This window comes from Falco cherrug, chromosome 15 (genome assembly GCF_023634085.1).
Source record: "Falco cherrug isolate bFalChe1 chromosome 15, bFalChe1.pri, whole genome shotgun sequence".
Classification (NCBI taxonomy): Eukaryota; Metazoa; Chordata; class Aves; order Falconiformes; family Falconidae; genus Falco; species Falco cherrug.
The window spans coordinates 564,143-582,868 of record NC_073711.1 but is presented as its reverse complement, the minus strand read 5'-3'; the positions used below and the strand labels follow the sequence as shown (position 1 = coordinate 582,868).

Sequence of the window (18,726 nt, the reverse complement as noted above, 5' to 3'; positions counted from 1 at the left end):
TGCCTGCGTGTGCTGGGCAGGGAGCGCTTCCCTTCCTGCCGCTGGGGTGAGGGAATTTGGGCTCCAATGAAGACTTTTACCTTGATGTGTAGCCAGGCCCTGGGGGAGCTGCTGAGAAAATCACCTGCAGCACCGACGTCCAGAGAGTAAAACCCACAACAATTACGTGAAGGGTAAAAAAACCACCTTACTGTCTCCTTAGGTGATGGGTTTGGAGAAGCCTGGCTGCCTCCCCTTGGAGGAAATGCGTTTCTCATTTAGAGGGAGCCTGACAAGAGGACACCTGGCAGCCTTTCTTTGGGAAGCGAGGGCTTGAGATAGGGGCAGGAGCATCCTGGGGAGGGGGGTCCCTGCCAGCACAGGCTTCTGCCCCCACGTGCCCCCAGCATGGCCTGGGCAGCACCGGCATGAGCTGGCGGAGGGTTGCCCCTTGGCTTGCAGGCTCCGACGGGCTGCGCTTGGCTCACAGCTAACTGGGACGTCTCCTGTTTCAGAGGCATCAGGCCATTTGATCACCCACTGGGCACTTTCTCCAGCCAGCATCTAGATGACTGTTCCCTGTCCCTCCTTCAGCCACAGGCTTGCACCCTCCGTGGTGAGAAGGTCTAGGTGTTACAAGCCAGTGGCCAAAGCAGCAGCGCTTGTCAGATACTGCTGAAATAAACCTGTATCACAATGGGTGACAGAGCTGCCTGCAGGAGCCGGGTGCTGCCTCCTCACCTGCTGTGCCGCTGGAGTCCGGCTGCGCTCGGCCGTGCCTGCACAGGGGCTTCGGAAACCTGTCGGGGAAAGGAGTGAAGCCCAAACCCTCATGGCCTTTGGGGGTCCGTGTGGTGTTTTCTCATCCTCAGCAGTGATCAGGAGCCCCACGGATGCACCAATGGAGGAAGCCATGCATGAGTGGCGGTGGGAAGGAGGAGTAAATAACGTGTTGCTGCTTTGGTGGTTGGGCAGATTTTTACACAGGGTTGTCTGCTCTCATTAGGCTGGTTTAGGAACATGCGGTAATGAAACGCTAGAGCTGCTGGGAACCTGCTGTGCCTGTAATGGTGTCCCATGGGGGGGTGGGGGTCTGGCAAAGCCTAGCCAGCTTGGGGAGGTGTTGCATTACAGACCCAGCGTGCTTCGTTATCTCTTGTGGGGCAGGATGGAAGAGGAGTTTGCTCCCTGTAATCAGATGAGTGCCAGCAATGCTGGTCAGCTCAGTGCAAAAGAAGATGCTCAAAAAGGGCCAGTAAAATGCAAATCCAGTATGTGCTCATTAGGCGGTGGCCCAACAAACAGCTGTGAATTTTACATTCAGTTAGCCCTGTTTACTTGGGGTTTTTCTTCTTTTATTTTTCTCTCATAAATTTAAATCCCCAAGGAACCACTAGATACAGTATGTGCTAGTGCAGTCCACATTGAAACGCCGCATGGAGGAGCACGTGTCTGTGGTCCTACCTGTCCTCCCTCTGCTCCCACATCCCCGCTCAGCCCAGCAAGGCTGCAGCTCCGGGCCCATTCCTTCCCCGCCTTTGTCTCCTTGCACACTGGAGCACGGCCACCGCAGTGGTGGATTTTCCCCATCGGAGCAGGATCCAGCCCCAGGTCTTGCTGGGCTGAGGTAACTGTGCTCACTGTGCGTGGGGTGAAGAGTGTGGGCTGGGGACCCCCCAGGACTCCAAGGCTGCTCCGGAGCCACTTTGAAGCCAGCGGGAAGGTGAGCGTAGAAAGAGCCGGGCAGGGTTTAGCCCTGATGAACAGGTTCAGAGCTGCTCTTAATTGCTCTGACTGGGCAGGGGACGTAGAGGGGGATGTTACAAGTTGTCTTTGCAGTGCCCTGAGTCACACCCTCGGGTGTATCCTCGCCTGTTGGTGACATGCTTCCCCTCGGCCCCTGTCCCCCTCTGTGTGGGTGGCTGGCTGGGGGGTGACTGCCCGCGCCCCTTTGCCCAGCTCGGGGCTCCTGCTGTAGAGCCTCTGCAGCACAATAAGAAACACTGTCAGAACGTCACCGTAACAAATCATTTGATTTTCTAGGTCAGCTCTGCTGGTTAGGGTGATACCAGGCACCAAAAGCTGGCAGTTTATTTCAGCTTTTACTCAGTATGTTTTGCTCCAAAGCGACTTAAAATGCATTAGTGTCACAAGGCGGGAGCGCGCGGAAGCCGCTTGGCAGCTCAAGTCGTGTCTTCCTGTCACTTGCCCTATTGTCTGGGGAAATGCTTTTAGCAAAGGCAGGCAGCTGACTTGCTTATCATATTTAGCTCTGGATTTATTTTTTTGATTTTTTTTTTTTTCCTGGGGGATGAAAATTGATTATAAACATTGTCTCAGAGGGATGTGTCGCTGCCAGGGTTGACGGTGGTAACGGGTGGGTGAGTGGGCCCCATCCTCAGTGCTCTTGCTGCCCAGCGGGAGGGGAGATGGAGCGGGAGCACCTGCCGGCGTGGGAGCAGACCTGCCGTGGCTGTGGTGAAGAGCCAGCTCTGTGCTGCGCTCGCCAATTCATGGGTTTTCGGTTTGGCAGTGTGGAGGCAGCTGTCGTTAGGGGAGCTGGGAGGATGCTGCACAGCCACCCCGTCACCCTCCCTCCCCAAAATAACCTCAGAGGGAGGCAAACCAGGTCAGGACTGGTGCTGCTGGGAGCTGGCTGTGGCTGGCCCACGCCAGCTGCCGCTTCTGGGAAGCCACACTGGTGTTCCCAAGCCAGGCTGAATCAGTGCCCCTCATCCCTGCAAAGGCAGGGGTGCCTGGGGCAGAAGCTCAGTGCAAAGCAGCGTTTTGGTCAGGGGCAGGACATCCAGTGTTGTAGCTGCAGGATGCCATCAAGGACTTTAGCTGTGGTTTTAAAATCTGACCAGCTCCTGCAGGAGTGATCATGGCAGGCTCCAGATACCCTGGGCAACGTACTGGTGGCATCTGGCTTTCCTGTGCTGCTCCAGATTGGGGAGAGGACACCCAGAAGCAGTCCTGCCCCATGCTGGGAGACCTCACAGCACGTCCTCAGCTGCAGAGGGCTTGGCTGTGCATCCCCAGCCTGGCAGAAATCCCACACAGTGGCCGCAGGTGCCCTTCCCCTGCCTGCATCATGCTAGTGGAGGTGGTGAGTGGGGGGGAGGCATCCAGGGACCCGTGTTGGTGCCGCTTTGCAGCCTCAGTGGTTGGGGCTGGCATGCGGGGAAGCATTCTGCAGCCAGTTTGACTTCTGTGCGTGTGTGCATGCACATGTGTTTGTGATGGGCACATGGTTTGTGTTTGCGGTATGTGGAGGGAGCAGAGCCGGGACACGCGTCCTTTATTGAAAGCAATTATAAAGGAACAAGAGCAATGAAATAAGCCCTGAGTAAATCACTGAAAGTGAGCGCTCTCCAGTTTGGGCTGCCTTTGCATGAAGATAAATGTGGAAGGCTGGTCCTGGAATAAGGCAGAGCCAAATGACAGCCTCCTGTGCTGCTCGCCCATCCAAGCAGCTCTGGGGCTGGTTGCAAGTGAGTGTCAGCACACACCAGCAGCAGCAACCAGTAGCCTTTGCACTCCCGTGCCTAAAGCTTCCCCCAGTTCCCCCAGCTATAGGACACGTCAGGTCCTCCCATCCCATGCCCAGGGGTTCCCACTGGGGGAGAGGACTGGAGGCTTGCGTGGCTCAAAGCGCATGGGACTCGGAGCCCCATCATGTAGCAGCTCCGGCCACTCCGGCCACCAGGTCTGTGCGATGCTTCCGAGTGGGGACCCCTTCCCCTGCCAGCCTACTTGGGGCCCAAAGGCTGCTCTGCTCCTGTCTCCCAGTGGCCAGCTGTGTTTCCCAGTGTGGACCAGCTTCCAGATGGATGGGTGCAGTGGGGACCTGCCATGGAGCACGGCTCCCAGCAGCGCAGGGAGTGCAGGATGCAAACCTGCCAGGACAGGCAGGGTCATGTTTGGCAAAGCGCAGAGGACCAAAAGGAAGCCTAAAATTTATAATTCCTAAAGTTGTCTTGAACCCTGAACCTTGATGCTATTTACAAACAGGAATAGAGAAATCCGTATTTAGATCAACTGCTTGTTTGATATTTGGAGAAAAAGGAAAATCAAGTTGCTGCTCATCATGCACACAACTAGATAAAATAACAACATCAGTGCTTGCACATCAGTACCATGTTATTCAGCTCCTTCAGTTGGGGGCCAAGTGTATTTATTTTGCAGCTGGTCACCTGTGGGCAAATGGGGTGCAGCTGCTGAGCTGCTTTGTCAAAGCTGCCAGAGCAGGTTTGGTCCTGGCAGGGTGCGCTGCAAACCGTACAGCCGCAGCTGGCTCGGGCTGGGAAGGGCTTGGCTGCTTTCCCAGGGTGGCCTGTGCACTCTCCCTCTCTGGCCCTGCCATCCCCGGGCAAACGGGTTTCCATCGCCTGGGTGGCCCAGCCCCTTCATCTCCCTGAGCACCAATGACTTTTGCTGAAGGACATGGTGATGTTTCTTATCTCTTTTTCTCACTTCTCTCCCCAGCTGTAGAGATATCAATGATGCTGTATTTCAGGCCAGAAGGTGAATGTTTGGGGAAATATGAGCATGTTATAATGCAATTAAAAAACACCCCTACAATTGCTGTAATTTATATACTACCTACAAAATATCCAGCTGGTGTAATGAAAGCTTCTAGTATATTTTATTTGTTTCAGCAAATCAAACAGAAGGAAATGGTTCCATCTGCATTTTCATGCGCTGCACAAGGGTTTGCAGCCCTCCAAAACCAGGGAGCAGCAAGAGCGGGTGCTTGCTGCTGGAGCCAGTTAACACCAGTAGCATCAGCATCATGGCAGTGTCAGCCTGGGCTTGGCGAAGGGGTGGAGGCTCAGGGGCAGGTGTCGTGTGTGTTTATGGATGGGGGAGGAGTGATGCTGTCCCCTGGAAAACTTGGGATGCTGCAAATGTGTTTTGGACTTGTGTGCTTCAAAGTGTGTATCTCGAGCTCATCTCCCCTCCCTCTCCTCCCTGCCCTCCATCAACAGCCCTGGAACATTAAAGCAGATCGGTTGCAATTTCAAAGCTGCAACTTCAGTGCCATCGAGCTGGTGATGAGGAAGACAATTAGCAAGTTAAATGTTCAGTGCTTTAGTCAAATTATGTTTAATAATAGTGAGCTACAAGGGAAGAGGGTGGCAGGAACTGTTAGCAGCTGGCTGTTTCATTGTCGATACAACGTTGTTGTGCAAAGCACTTTCCACTTAATGCAGGCACCCTGGGTTTTATTTCGTTTTTCAGTCCTGTTTCTGTGTTCTGCTTCACCCGCCGATGGCTAGCAATTTTCAGGATTGCAAACAAGCTCAGAGTATTTTAGGAGCCAGTGGTTTTTCAGGAATGAATGCTTTGCCTGTGCTTCAAGACTATGATTCAAGTTCTCTTGGCTAACTAGCCCCCAAATTATCTGTGCGTGCAGAGAAGAGCCGTGTTTATGGGTCTGCCGGAGTCTTGATGAAAGCCTTGGACTGCAGTTTCTAGCCAAGGATGAATAAAACACCACAGGGATCCTCTTCCAGCCCTGAAGTTTAAAATATTAATATGATATCATTTTCCCAACAAGCGTTGCAACAGGTAGTGAGCACTTAGTTATAAAATATTTCCTCTTAGTGGAACCACATATTTTAATGGAAATGCGGTGTCACTGAAATTATTGATCTCCAAAAATATACGAGTCCACTGTGTGTCCACAGGTATCGAAATCTTTTCAAACGGGCTCTTTCTCCATGCTCTGCTGGATCCCGTTGTGCACCATGAATATTGCAGCCTGTGGGCACCAAAGCAGGTGATCACAGCCTGGGCAGTGATCCACTGGCAGCGATCCACTCCCAGGAGCAAAAGGCAGCGGAGCTGGGAAGGGAATCGCAGGCAGCTTGCGGCGGGGACCACAGCCTTCTCCCAGGGCTGTTTGTCTCCAGTACCAGCAGAGGATGAGGAGGGGAGAGCAGGGATGGAAAACAGCAGTTCGTTTGGAGCAGGCAGGCTTCCAGGCTGGCCATCAAGGCAGAATAGCTCTTCATACTCTTATAAAAAGGTGGGACCTGGTGGGAGGGAACGACTGGGCTCAGCCGGGTTTTGGCAGAGCTGGGCAGCCTGGCGGGAGCTGGGGAGGGGGTTGCCCTGCTGCCGGTGCAGGGCAAGCTGTGCCATGGCTCTGCTGGGCTGCCACGTTGGCCTCTCCACCTGTACCTCTTGCTCCGGCAGAGATGGTTTGCAAGGGAGGGAAGTCACTCTACTCTGATGGTTCGACAGGCTCTTGTTTGGCTTCCTTACCTTGTGCAAAACAAAACTGATGACAAAAATAGCCATGCTGGCTTCTTTCCTGGTAGAAACGTGGGGAGCATCACACTTAGTGTCTCCTGCCTTGTCAGAGGGTTCAGCAGCAGCTAGTGGTTTGAGAACATTTTTGAGAAACTTAGATATTCCTTATGTTTTTCTGGCTACCTGTAAAGTTTTCCAGGGAATAAAGGAGAAACAGCTTTGCGACAGGAACACAGCCCACCCCGGCTTCTCAAACCATCTCCAAAGGGGCAGATGCCCATGCTGTCACCTCCAGCTGGTGACATCCTCAGGGCCACCACAGTGCCGAGCCCAGTGGCTCCCCCCTCTCAGGCCAAGCCCTCACACAACTCACCCGTGTGGGCAGGAGCTTCCAAGTAACTCAGGAGCCTTTGCCCAAAGTTATTGAAGTTGTCGCTCCCTCAGGCACCATGTTGGGTGGCAAATGGTCTTGGTTGCTAACAGGGGGCAGGGGACAGTCCTCTGACTTTACTGATCTTTTTGTTTTCTCTCTTTCTCCTTCCCCATTTCTGGACTCACAGCAAACCTTGGAGACGAATCTCACTAACCTGGTTAAACGCAACAGCGAACTGGAAAACCAGATGGCCAAGCTGATCCAGATCTGCCAGCAAGTGGAGGTTGGTGAGAGCAATCAGAGGAGCAGGGTAGTCATGGGGAAGGTGCACTGGGAAGCTCCTGGCTTGAGTGGTGGGGTGCGTGGGTTGCTCCTGTGTCCTCTCCCTGGGGGCTGCCCTGGGAACAGAGATCAGTGTGTGGTGGGAAGCATTGCTGACGCCGAGGGGCTGAAGGGAGGCTGGATTCATTCAGAAAGCTTAGTCCCAGGTGGTGGAGGACACGGGGATGGTTCCCCGGGGTCTGAAGGAGAGGGTGGCATGACTGGGAGATGCTGGGAAGAGACACAGGCTGCTGGGCTGGCTCAGGAAGGGAGGACCTGCTGCCTGCTCTATGCACAGAGGACAGCAGGTGCTTTTGCTCAAAGCCCGGGTGACACCGAGCGTGCAAACACAGCTGGGCTCCTAGGGAGGGGCAGCAGAGTCGTGCCTCTCGTAGCTGCCTCCTGCACTTGGTGTGGCATTGCCGGCGGCTCCCGTTCCCTTTAGTGCACAGGTGGGACGCGCTGGGGACGAGTGTTGCAAAACTTCGTCTGCAGCTGGAAGGCATTAGTGAGAGTTTGCTTTGGATACTCAGCGTGCTATAGCCTGCACCTTGCCTTCAAAGGCTGGGGCATCTCCAGCTGCGCTCCCAGCAACAACAAATCCTTTTGACTGTGATGCCTCGTGCTTCAAATTCCCTGTGAAACTCTGAGCTAGTTACACCTCCTTTCTCTTGTCTGGGGGTGCTGTTGAAGTAAACTAGTTAGCATTTGCAGAGCACTTGAATATCAAAGTGACAAGCGACCCGGGAAGGCCCAGAAGGCAGCACAGGTTGTGCCTGCAGAGCAGTGTCGGCGCAGCGTGCCGCAGCCAGGGCTGCCCGTGGAGCAGGGCCAGCTGGCCTCGTGGCCAGCTCCAGAAGGGACTTGTGGTCACGTAACAGCAGATTGTATCAAAACCACATCCCCAGGCAGGTGTGGAAGCTGTGGCAGGGGTCCTTCTCATCTCCAGGGTGCTTGTACTGTATTAATTGTATTTTTACTATTTCCTTTTGGGAAGAAGAGGCTGGGTTGAGCAGAAGTCCTCTCCACAGCGTGATGGAGAGGAGGGAAGCAATGGGTGTCTGCAGGTGCTGCTAAGGAAGCAATATAAAATCTCCATAGCTGCTTCCAAGCATTTAATATTGGGGTGTGCTCTCACCTCGGATGTGTTTTGGCTGTAGCAGCTCCCCATCCTGGGACTGAAGCCAAGCAGCTTGAGTCAGCCTGCAGGTCAGAGGGGGATAAAGGCACAGGCAGTGATGCTGGGAACATCTGGGTGCAGGGCTGAGGCAGGTGCTTTCCGCTGCTTTCTGGGACACAGGGCTGTCATTCCCAGCACTGATGCTTCTGGGGGCTGCCGCATCCACCGGTGAGCTGGGGCTGTGCCATGTTTGCAGGCAAGCCTTCCGTGCTGCGGAGGGTGTGCCTACAGCTTCCACGGGCTTGGGTGCAAGCTGGGGCTGCTAGTGAGGGCCCCTCTGTCCAGGGGAATAAAGGGGTGCTGGGGTGATTTGGGGACCCAAAGCAATGCTGATGAGGCTCAGCCTGCTGGTGAAATCAAGACTCATTTGAGTCTCTCTTTCCTCCTAAGCACTTTGGCATAGCCTTACTTTTCCTATTAACGTGAGAGTGTTTTCCCGATCTTTGCTGTATAAAGAGGACTTCCAGGCATTGCCTCCAGCTGCTGTATTCCCATTTTGCTGTGTAATTAGCTGCTAGCTGGGGCAGAAACCCTGGGAGAGCCTCTCTCATCCTGCTCTTCCCTGAGCCACCCAGGCACTCCATGATGTGAATGTGGAAACAGAGGGTGCCAGCCAAGGAAGACTGAAAGGGATCAGCCCCCATGGGTGTCTGTCTCAAGATGCATTGTGGCAATGGCTGTCCCACCCAGCCCTGAATGTGCGATGGAGATGCTGCCTCTTTCCCAGCATCTGGCATCCCATGCTCCTCCATACTGGGAAGCTCTTACCAAGTCCAACTTGAAACTTCCCTGCTGCAGTTTCAGCCTGTAACTCTGCCGTGTTCTGTCCGCTGTGGACACCGAAGGAAAGTTATTTTGCTCATCCCTCCAGCAGCCTGTAGCATACTTGCAGACAGCCCATCCTCCCTTGTCTTTTTTTGGGGGGCTGAGATAATTTCAGTATTATTTTGGGGATTTTTTTCCCAGGTTTCTTCACGGCACAGTCCTTGGTTTCTCTGCAGTCCAGACTGTCCCCCTTTTGTCCACACTTCCTTGGAGATGCAGTGCTCTGAACCGGTGCAGTTCCCCAGCCAAGGCAATACTCTGCTCTCCTTCCAGTGCTCTGAGGAGAGAAGAAAGGGTTATTTTGGTTGTCTCCAGGCTATATTTCCATTTCTGTATCCCAGGGCAGTGGCTGCTGTTTTCACACCTGTGTCTCCCATGTAATTTTTGAGCCATCCCACCTCAGACTGTCTCTGCAGGCTGCTGCCTGGCTGCCATTCCTCAGGACAGCGAGATGCCCTGCGCTCATCCTCGCTGAACCTCACCCTGCTCCCTCAAGCTATTTTCCTCACCTTTCTTGTGCATTCTCGGTTCAGGGCCAGCCTCACCCTGTGGCAGTGTAGGCAGTGACTTGTCCCCAGCCCCTTGATGTAGTCAGGGATGTCTCTATCCTTGCCATGACAGCAGCTTCCCTGCACGGCTGATCCAAACCTTTCTGCTGGATTGCAGCGGGTGGTTGTCTTCTCTGCTTTCCTTCCCCCTCCCAGGCACATGCACTCTGCCTCCCTGCATCCTTGCTGCGATTGCAATCTCTCCTGCCTGAGCTCTGTAACAGAATGGCAACATTCAGGCTTAAGCCAGCAGCAAGTAGGAAAGGCTTTGTAGAGGGGATTACAGAAAGCATCGGAGGAAGAGGGGAGATCACCTTTAATCCTGTTGAAGAAAGGGACTCTGCTGACCTTGCTGCTTTGACCACTCGATCTATAAAAGTCTTTGTGTTCCCAGTGTGCAATCAGGCATCTTTTGTTTGCATCGCCAAGGGAAGTGTTTGTGCGAGCTGTGTGCGGGGATTGTGCCAGCAGACTGACGCTGCCTCTTGGCTGCAGCTCCGGAGTCAGGAGTTCATAAGCGATGCGCTCCTGTGGAAAACATTCTAGAGGAAGAACGCGGTTAATACCTTACTGTTGTTTCAAAGTGCACATACCAATTAATAGCAAATTAATTTGCAGCTTCGTTTACTGAAGTGATACATGGAGAGAAGCTGTTGCAATTAGTTTCTTCTTAATGGGCTATTGATTTCTTTGGTTGCTAAATTAAGCAGCGATTCCTTGAACCCGCACCTTTCCAGAGAGTAAAAACAGGCTGCTGCAGGGATCACTGACGTAGATGTGGGGGGAGTTTGCCAGTGCCTGAGCAAGCATGACCGGCCCTTGCTGGGGGATGCAAGCCATGCGGCTTCCCACAGGACTCTCCTGAGCTGCCTCGTGGGGATGCTGCGTGGGCTGGCTGGAGTCGTTTGCCCGTAGCGAAGCCCGTGGGGATGTGTTTGCACAGGGACCTGCAGCTTGTTCTTCTCCAGCCGCATCTCAGGGAGCAACTGGGGCTCTTGGGTCAGGAGGGTGCTTCCTAACCCCTGTGTTTCCTGCAGGCAGCATCAGCATTTTGTTCTTTGCTCACCAAACAAGGTCCTTGTTGCTGTCCTGATGATCTGGACAGAGGAAGAGATTGCAACCCCCCTTTCTGAGAGTGCTAGCGGTGCTGTGCGTGCCACCAGCAGCTGCGAGCCACTGTCGGGTGCAGCTCAGTGCATGAGGAGGAGGGAGTTGAGATACTGGAATAAGGAGCAGAAAAATCACAGCTGGGTTTTGCAGTAGTGCTGGCCTTCTTGAGTGTGGCCACACTGATGCTCCCGGTTGCTCGTCTTGTCCTGCTGCTCTCTCTGCTGGTGTGGTGGGGAGAAGAAGGATTTTTGGCTCTGCAGTAGGAAAGGCTTTTGTCAGGGGTGTCTCTCTCTTTGCCCGGGCTCGATTGCTTTGAAGTGGTGTGGTAAAATAGGTAGAAAATGGATGTCTTGCAGAGAAGGAGCCAGAAGGTCCTTGCAGATCCCTGGTGACAGTCATCAGCCCTCACTGCTCTTGAAGGTCATGAGGTCATGCTTTGACTCTAAGACCCACCAGGGATGGAGCAGGGATGCATCTGGATGTCCTTCCAAACCTTCTCCTCCTCTGGATCCAGCTCCAGCATCTTAATGACTGACCTGCAATGAGTTAAAAGCTATTTGGTATTCCTTTGTGATTCTGGAAGTTTCAGACCTGTAGACTGTCATTTTCTACATAGTTTAGAAGTTTTCAGCTTTGTTGGTTGTTCTGCTTAAAATAACAGTTGAAATACATTTCTCAGCCTTACTAAATATACAGTCCTGCCCTTCAGAGGCACCTTTTCAGAGAGCACATTAAAGTGTGAAGTAAAAAATATCTCGGCCCCTCTACGCTCCCCCGTGAGTCCGAATGCAGGGGATTTTGCTTTTGAGCTATTTGTGGACATCGCATACAGGCAGACACATGCAATCCCAGCATACTCTGCCCATCAAGTTGCGTTTGGTGCGAGTCCCACCGCATGTCCAGGACACTGTGCCAGTAGCGCTCTGAGGCGCAGAGAGGGGCCGTCCAGAGAAGGGCGTCACGAGTGTGCCCAAGCCACTGAGCCTGTGCTGCCTGTTGGCGTGGCAAGGGGTGACTCCTCCCGTGCGGCGCATGGGAGGCTGCTGCTGCGAGAGGGCGAAGGGAGTAAACCCTGTGGCCGTGGTCAAAATGTGGACCAGAGCCAGCGGGTACCAAACCTACAAAGAAGGCTGAGTTTGTAAAATGACAGGGTGGGTAGCTGCAGTGGTACCCACCCCATGTCCCCATCAGGGGCAGCAGTAGGAGATGCTGGCTGTGTCGCTGGCGGTGGGGCAGGGGCCCTCTCTGCTATGGCAGCCACAGGGCTGGCCTCAACGCAGGCTGGTGCATGTCCCCTGGGGCACAGCTGCTTTGATACGTAGCCAAAACCTGTTGATGGTTTTGAGGGTGACAGCACTGTGGTGGTGGGATAGGGTCCTCTGCTCCCTTTCTGAGCTGGGTTCCTGCTGCCTGGCTCTAGAGAAGGAGGAGGAGGAGGAGGTTTGTCCGTGTGTGGATCGTGCCTCAGCCTGAGATTATGTTCTTCATCCCTCCACGAGCTGCAGCATGAGCCCTTTCCAGGTTTGGGTTTTACCATTTGGTTTTTATTGCAGGGCTGTGTTGTCCCTGGCACATTTCCCTGTGGCACACACACATTGAGAAGGGTGTGTTTCCCCGCTCCTCCTACGTCTAAAAGCTCTTTCCCATGTCCAGCTCTTCTACAGTCGTAGCGGCCCCTGAGCCTTCACCCCCAAACGCAGCATTTACCTGGGAACTAGCTCATCCTAACAAGAAGTGGTTTGGCCAGTGTCTAGCTGTGCCTGCGTCAGGACTTTTGCCAGCAGAGCTGTATCGGGTCTGAAATGCTGTCTCCGTGCTTGGCAGGCACTTCAGAGGTGGGACCCTGGCCTCGAAAAATGCTCCTCTTTTGGACAGAAGGGAGCTGGGGAAAGGGACTGTGGTGGCCTCTGCAGCTTCATCTGCCTTCAGCCTCCCAGGGAGTGAACACTGGCTGAGCTGCACGTTTCTTGCCCGGCGCAGGTTTTCAGATTTCGCGTTCATTTAACCAGGAGCTCGGGATTTCTGCTTGGCATGCCAGGCTGGAGGGGGAGCCTGGTGCTTGTTGAAGGACTCCCCCTGCTTCTCCTCCTGCTGTTGTTTTTGCAGTCCTAGTACCCAGGGCTCACTCTTTCTGGCAATAGCAAGCATCGGGGCTGCAAACACTTGCAAACAACCCTGATTTTGCGCTCCTGGGAAATTTGAGCGATGGCTATCTCTGTCTGTACTTGTGCCTCAAGAGGCGGGCGCACTGTCGGCATCCTCTGCCACAGCCCGGGTTGCAAGGCAGTGCTGTTGCCTTTGCTGCCCCCAGCACAGGTTGCTGCAGGCTCCAAACCCTGGGTCTGATTTCCCCCCTCTGCTACCTTGCAGCAGATTTGGAAGATTATCCGCTGTTTTTTCTTGGTGGAGTTATCTTTGCAGACCATCAGCTGTCTCCCACTTCAGTGTTGCATAATCTGCTGGCCGTTTAAAAAAAGATCTTGTATCAAATGTGTTTAACTCTGGGTTGCCTTCAGACTTCTCCACTCTTTCACACGGCTTTGAGAGTACAAAATGAAGAAAAGCTATTTATGTCCTCTAGTACACTACTTAATTTAAGCGATAGAGCTCAGTTCCCTCTCTATAAAGTGTATTTCCCCTTTCCTGTCCATCCCCCTGAGGATGCTGGTCTCTCCCGGAGACAGAGGACTGAAACCACTGCCTGTGCTTTCACTGCACTCTTTGCATGCCTTCCCTTCAGCTTCAAAACATAAAACCCCAAAAAACCAAAAAAACAAACCCTGTGTATTTGAAGCCTGAAAGAAGGTCCAGCAGGGATTAATTAGCCTAAATTAAGCAGGACACATGCAGCTTTTTTTGTAGAAACATGCCACTGTTCCCTTCTGCCCCCTGGGGCTGACGCCATGCTCACTTTGGCTTGGAGGGGTGGGGGGGAGCCCCCCTATGCCTCCAGCATGCTGACCCCGCTGCTCCTGCATCCCGGTCATCCCATCTCTCCAAAAGGCATGTGCTCCACCATCGTGCGGCAGCCCCAGCTCAGATTTGCCTTCAGCATCCCAGCTGCTGACTGCCTTGGGAGGGCACCTGCTCTCTAAGGTCACCAGTGTCGTACCCGGCGCTCCTGGCATGTGCCTGGCCCCTGTGGCAGAGCCAGGCTGGGCACCAATAGCTCTCACACCCACAGCAGTGGTGCCTGGGCGGAAGCACCGGTGGCCTTGGGAGATCAGTGAAGAGGGATATCATTGATGGAACTCCTGCTTGCGCTTCTCTACTCTTCTTTGAAGTCTCAGGGGACAAGTCCACCATCATGTCCTGCTGCCTTCTCTTGCTGCTCCCTGCCCTTGCCTTGGACTGTGAACATGTGGCTTTGTAGCCTGGGGTGATGAGGGTTTACCAGTCCCTTCTGCAAAGATGAGAAGGCCATCTTGAGTGGCATCTTCCAGAGCAAAGCTTCAGAATTGGTCACTGAACAGTCCAGACCAAACGAAGGAGCAACATGTGCTGGTCTTCCCTTTTAGCAGTACCTCTCCCTTCATGACCAAGGAGCTGGAGTGTCCCCTTGCAGCTTTCCCCAGAAGCACACTGAGAGCCACACGGCCTGCCAGCGATGTCCTGCCTGACTGGGGGGTAGCTGGGTGCTTAGCAGGGGAAGGAGAGCGTATGTGTTCTCCTTGAGGTCCTGTTTTGGTAGATGCTGAGCAGCAAAATTATCATCTTGGCCAACCATCTGCATGGCAGAGGCCACAAAGAGACCAGACCTGGTCTGGAAGAAGCCAGATTGTGTCCAAGGTGGTTGGACAGGTCAGACCTGAAGGTGACTTCTGGGAGGCTCTGGCCAGTCTGTGTCATCTTCAGTCCCCCAGTGGGACTGACCCAGGTCTACACAAGGTCTCCTCGTCTCCTGGCTCAAGTCCCTCCTCTTGGTGCAGCAATTCTGGAGGGAGTACTGGTTGTGCTGTGCAGCACATTTTATTTCTTTGCCACTGAACCATACATATCGGGAATGAGGTTAGGGAGGGAGGAATATCAGCAGCAATCTGGAAGATGGCCGTGATCATGAAAGTGCTGTTTGATGCTTGCTCTGTTACCCTGCTGGGGGCCGGTCCAGTAGAAGCTGTGTGTCTCACATTGGGAACTGTGGTTAGTAGGGGATGCTGTAGGGAGAAGATGATGGGTTTGAGCATCACCAGGCTCCCCTCGTCATGAGCCCAGAGGAAAATCCATTAGGGGACGGTGCCCCAGTTTAGGAATTGAACTGCAAGCGCAGTAAGAAATTTGCCTTGAGCTGGAGAAAGCTTAAAGAGTTATTATGGTCTTGGCACACATCCTACCAAACCTTTGCACTATGAAGAAATGGAGCTTTTTAGAGCAGCAGGTGCTGCCAGCAGCATCTGGTACTTTTTTATTTTTTTAGGGGGAAGATTGCTATTTGTAAAAGGCTTTACTCAAAGAGAGGCTCCTGAGGAGTGCTCTGTGACTAGCAGGTACTGTGCTGTGCCTGAAAATAAGGGTATGGAGGCATCCATGGAGCTGGGGGCTGCCACCCTGCCTGCCTGGCCCTGCCTGCCAGGTTAGCAGCACCAGCGTGGTGTGCCCAGCTTCCCTGCACTGTGGGTGGAAAGCCACCCCCGAGGCAGTGCTGGAGCCCGTGGACCCTGCCGTGAGCATCCTGCGGTGCCAGGAGGGGGAAGGTTTTTCCTCACTGTGGCCTCACACCATGCTGCAGAGCTTGAGGCTGCAGCCCTGCACAGTGAGCGGCCGGAGCAGAGGCAAGGCGGCTACACCTGCCCGACTTGCCCATGGCTGTTGCTGCCTGAGCTGGTTCAGCCCTTTCATTGAGACCCCACACGGGTCCTAACCTGCCCTTTGCAGCCATGCAGCTCCCCATGGGCTCTGCAGGCGCTCCCTCCCTCTGCCCGCACTGGGCGGTTGCTTTCAGTCTTGCTTTTGCAGATGCTTTGAAGCTGTGGCTGCCCTAGCTCTTACAAGCAGGTGCTCTCATTCATTTTTAAGCCTCTTCTTGCTTTAACGAGCACAGGGATACTGCCTCGGTGTCGGTGCACAAGCAAGCTGAGAGGCCGGCAAAGCTGGCTGCTTCTGCTAGAAGCCTGTGCTGCCGGACTCGCAGCAGGACGGGTAGGGCAGGGTAACCTCCAGCTGAGGGCAGGGTGGGGGTCACGCAGCCCAGGCAGCGCATCTGTGGCTCTGCAGAGCCCCCCAGAACGTACAGCCTGCCCAGGGAAGGGAGGCGGGGAGTTCCCTGAGCATCCCTGTGCGGGGCCGGTGCAGGCCAGCGTGGGGTGTTAGCTCTGCCTGGTTGGTACCCCAGCTATGTTGGAAAGTGCTGTGGCTATGGGGGTGCAGCACCCCGGCAGGGCTGAGCCAGGCTGTGCTGCAGTGGCTGCTCCTGGGCTGCCATCTCCCTGCAGCCTGTCCCCTGACTCTCGGGGAGTCGAGGGGGGCAGTTGCGACGGAGGAGTGCCTGCCCCACAAGCCACCCAGCACAGCCCCATCACCTGGCGCTGACCTCAGACGTGCAGCTGGGAGGGCTTCACACCTTTCTCCAGCCTTTTTCTTTCCTCTAGCTGGTGCGGCAATGGATGCAGGTGAGCCAGCCTGCTTCTGTCTGTGTTGCAGGGCTGTTATCTCCTGCCCAGCTCAGGCCCTGGCAGCTGGCAGAGCCGGGGCTTGGCATGGAGGATATATATTGCATCTCTCCCTGCCTGAGCTGAGTGCACTGCGGGGCTGGGGGCTCAGGGACGAGCATGTCCCTCCTAACAGGGTGTGCTTTTGCTGTTCCTGGCCAGGTGAACACAGCCATGCATGAGGCTAAGCTGATGGAGGAGTGTGATGAGCTCATGGAGATCATCCGCCAGCGCAAGCAGGTCATCGCTGTCAAGATCAAGGAGACGAAGGTAAGGAGGACTGGCTTGTGTATCCACGGTTCAGAGGTCCTCTCCTGTGCCCATGGGGTGGCTGGTGCAGGGTCTGCCCTTCCTGTCTGGGCACAGCCCAGCAGTTTGGCAGCCCGTGATGCTGGGGTGTCCCAGGCACACACAGGGGCTGCTAGCAGCCTGTATTGCCTTGCCCGGGAAGGAACTGCTATGGGCAGCCATCGGTACACACAGCTTTGCCTCCCTGCTGCTCCAAATGGTGTGCATGTCCCGGTGTCCCTTGCTGCTGCTGTCCCCAGGGCTCTTCTGCTGAGGACAGTGCACGAACTTGACATGGCTGGAGGAAGGAAGGGGCGTTGATTAGCATGACAAATGGGTACAGTTGCTTGGATCAGTCCAGACAGCTTCCTTAGGGCTTTTCTAACACCATGGTGCTAATATAATAATGTAGAATTAATATTGAAGGGCCATCCAAACCTGGCACTGCAGATAAAGAAGAGGCTACATGCTCTGCATTGCAGCATAGCTGTAGATGAGCTGGTTTCTCACCCTTTTCTTTGTGAGGGGGTGTTTGGACCCTTCCTCCAGCGGTCTCAGGTGTTCTGGCTTTTCCCAGTGGCTTCTGTGCGACGGGGAGAGGCTGGAGGGATGCCCACGGGAGTTTACAGCACACTTGCACAAGCCCTTTGGCTTTCTTACTGAGCTGGAATGTGCATTAAGGTCCAGCTCTGCATCCATCAGTGCCAATAGCTAAGCCAGGGAGCAGCATCAGCCCAGATACAGATTTTTTTTTTGCAGGCAGAAGTTTGGGAGTGGGTTACACTGCATGTGTACACAAGAGAGACGACCAGCATGGCTCTTGGACACCCTCGGCAGCAGTGGAAGCTTTAAGATGCCTGCTTTTATCCCAGTCACTTCAAGGAACATATTTTATGTAACGGTGCCTTCTGCTGGTCCATCTGTCTGTCTGCCTCTCACTTCCCACCCTCTCCCCCTGATGTCTTTTGACCATGTTGTCCCGTTTCAGCCATACTTGGCAGGGAGCTGGAAGGCTCAAAGATGTTACTTTCCTACAAACTGGCAGCTGGGTAGAGGAGGGAGGCCCTGATTAGTGCCCAAAACCATCAGCAGAAACAACCCGCAGCTGCTTGTAAATTGCCAGGGTAGGAGCAGCAAGCTTGTGCCCGCATAGCTGCAAACCCAGTGCTGCACCACTGGGAGATGGATGTGGGGATGGCGGTACTGGCAGTATGGGGGAGGGGACTGCATCTGGTTTCCAAAGTTACCTGGCAACTGGAATAAGCCTCTTTGCTGATGAAATAGGGCTAGAGATGGAAAAGTGCGAGTTTGCAGCACTGCAGTGCCCCTCTGTAGCCCCCTGTGCTGCGGGTGCTGGCTGCAGGGAGGCTGGGCAGGTTTCCTTCATTGGTTTTGACACCTCTGAGCAACAGTTGCCAAGTGTGAAGGGGAAGCAGCCTTTCTGAGCAGCCCCAGCCACAAATACCTGAGAGTTTAAAAAGCTCCAAACACAAAAGAAAGGAGGAAGTGCTGGAGACTGTGGCTGGTTTGAAGTGCTCCAACTGCAGTGAAAAATACTGCTTTCCTGCTGAATTGCCATTTGGTTTTCCATTTGTTGTGGGCTGCTCTTCCTGAGAAATGGCCCGATGGATGCATGGAGCAGCCCAATCACAGTGGCACAGGGTACTGGGAAGAGTGGCAGCCCCAGGCCTGAGAGGGACTGTGTATGGAGGCAAAAATGTTGCGACCGCGGTTTGTGTCCAGCCGCCAGAGAGCAGCCCTGGGAGGAATGGGCTGCTCCGTTCTGGGGCTGCTCTGGTAGCTGGGAGGTGGAGCCACTCCGGCTCTGCAAGGCAGCGAGAGGGATGTAAGGACCAGAGCAGCTGCCTGAAGTTTATGCTTGGTCATGGGTGGGAGCAAGGGATGCCAGGGGAAGGTGCCTGGCAGATGGCGCCTCCTGTGCTCCTGGAAGACGCGCCTTAGAGGTAAGGAAGCCATGCCCACACCGGGTGTCTTTTAATCCAGTAATCCTAAAAAAGGATTTGTCCCAGATGTGTCGTGCATGTGTCTTTGGAAACACACCAGAGATTAGATACCGGGGAACCCACGTGCAGCTCCAGGCTGGGATCACACCTGGCAGGGGTCAGGTTTGTGCACTGCTGGGGCTTGGATACCAGCGCCTGAGGCTGGGCAGCATCCCATAACCCATGCTGGCCC

General features: G+C 54.3%; 1 protein-coding gene and 1 long non-coding RNA gene across 3 annotated transcripts in view; one reads left to right on the top strand and one right to left on the bottom strand.

Moving 5' to 3' along the window:
- MID2 (midline 2) overlaps positions 1-18,726 on the top strand; it is a 113,960-nt gene that overhangs the window by 70,596 nt on the left and 24,638 nt on the right. The window contains exons 3-4 of the mRNA XM_055727599.1: positions 6,801-6,896; positions 16,405-16,512. Of these exons, the coding sequence (XP_055583574.1) occupies positions 6,801-6,896; positions 16,405-16,512 (204 nt within the window). The remainder of the gene's footprint in view (positions 1-6,800; positions 6,897-16,404; positions 16,513-18,726) is intronic.
- Positions 4,933-6,940, bottom strand: LOC129737427 (uncharacterized). Of its 2 annotated transcripts, none has more exons than XR_008735263.1 (3): positions 6,614-6,782; positions 6,253-6,423; positions 4,933-5,500 (listed from the first exon to the last, which is right to left on the bottom strand). It is a non-coding gene; the product is annotated as an uncharacterized LOC129737427 (long non-coding RNA). The 2 variants fall into 2 exon arrangements; XR_008735262.1 differs by lacking the exon at positions 6,614-6,782 and adding an exon at positions 6,828-6,940 and having other exon boundaries at positions 5,069-5,500.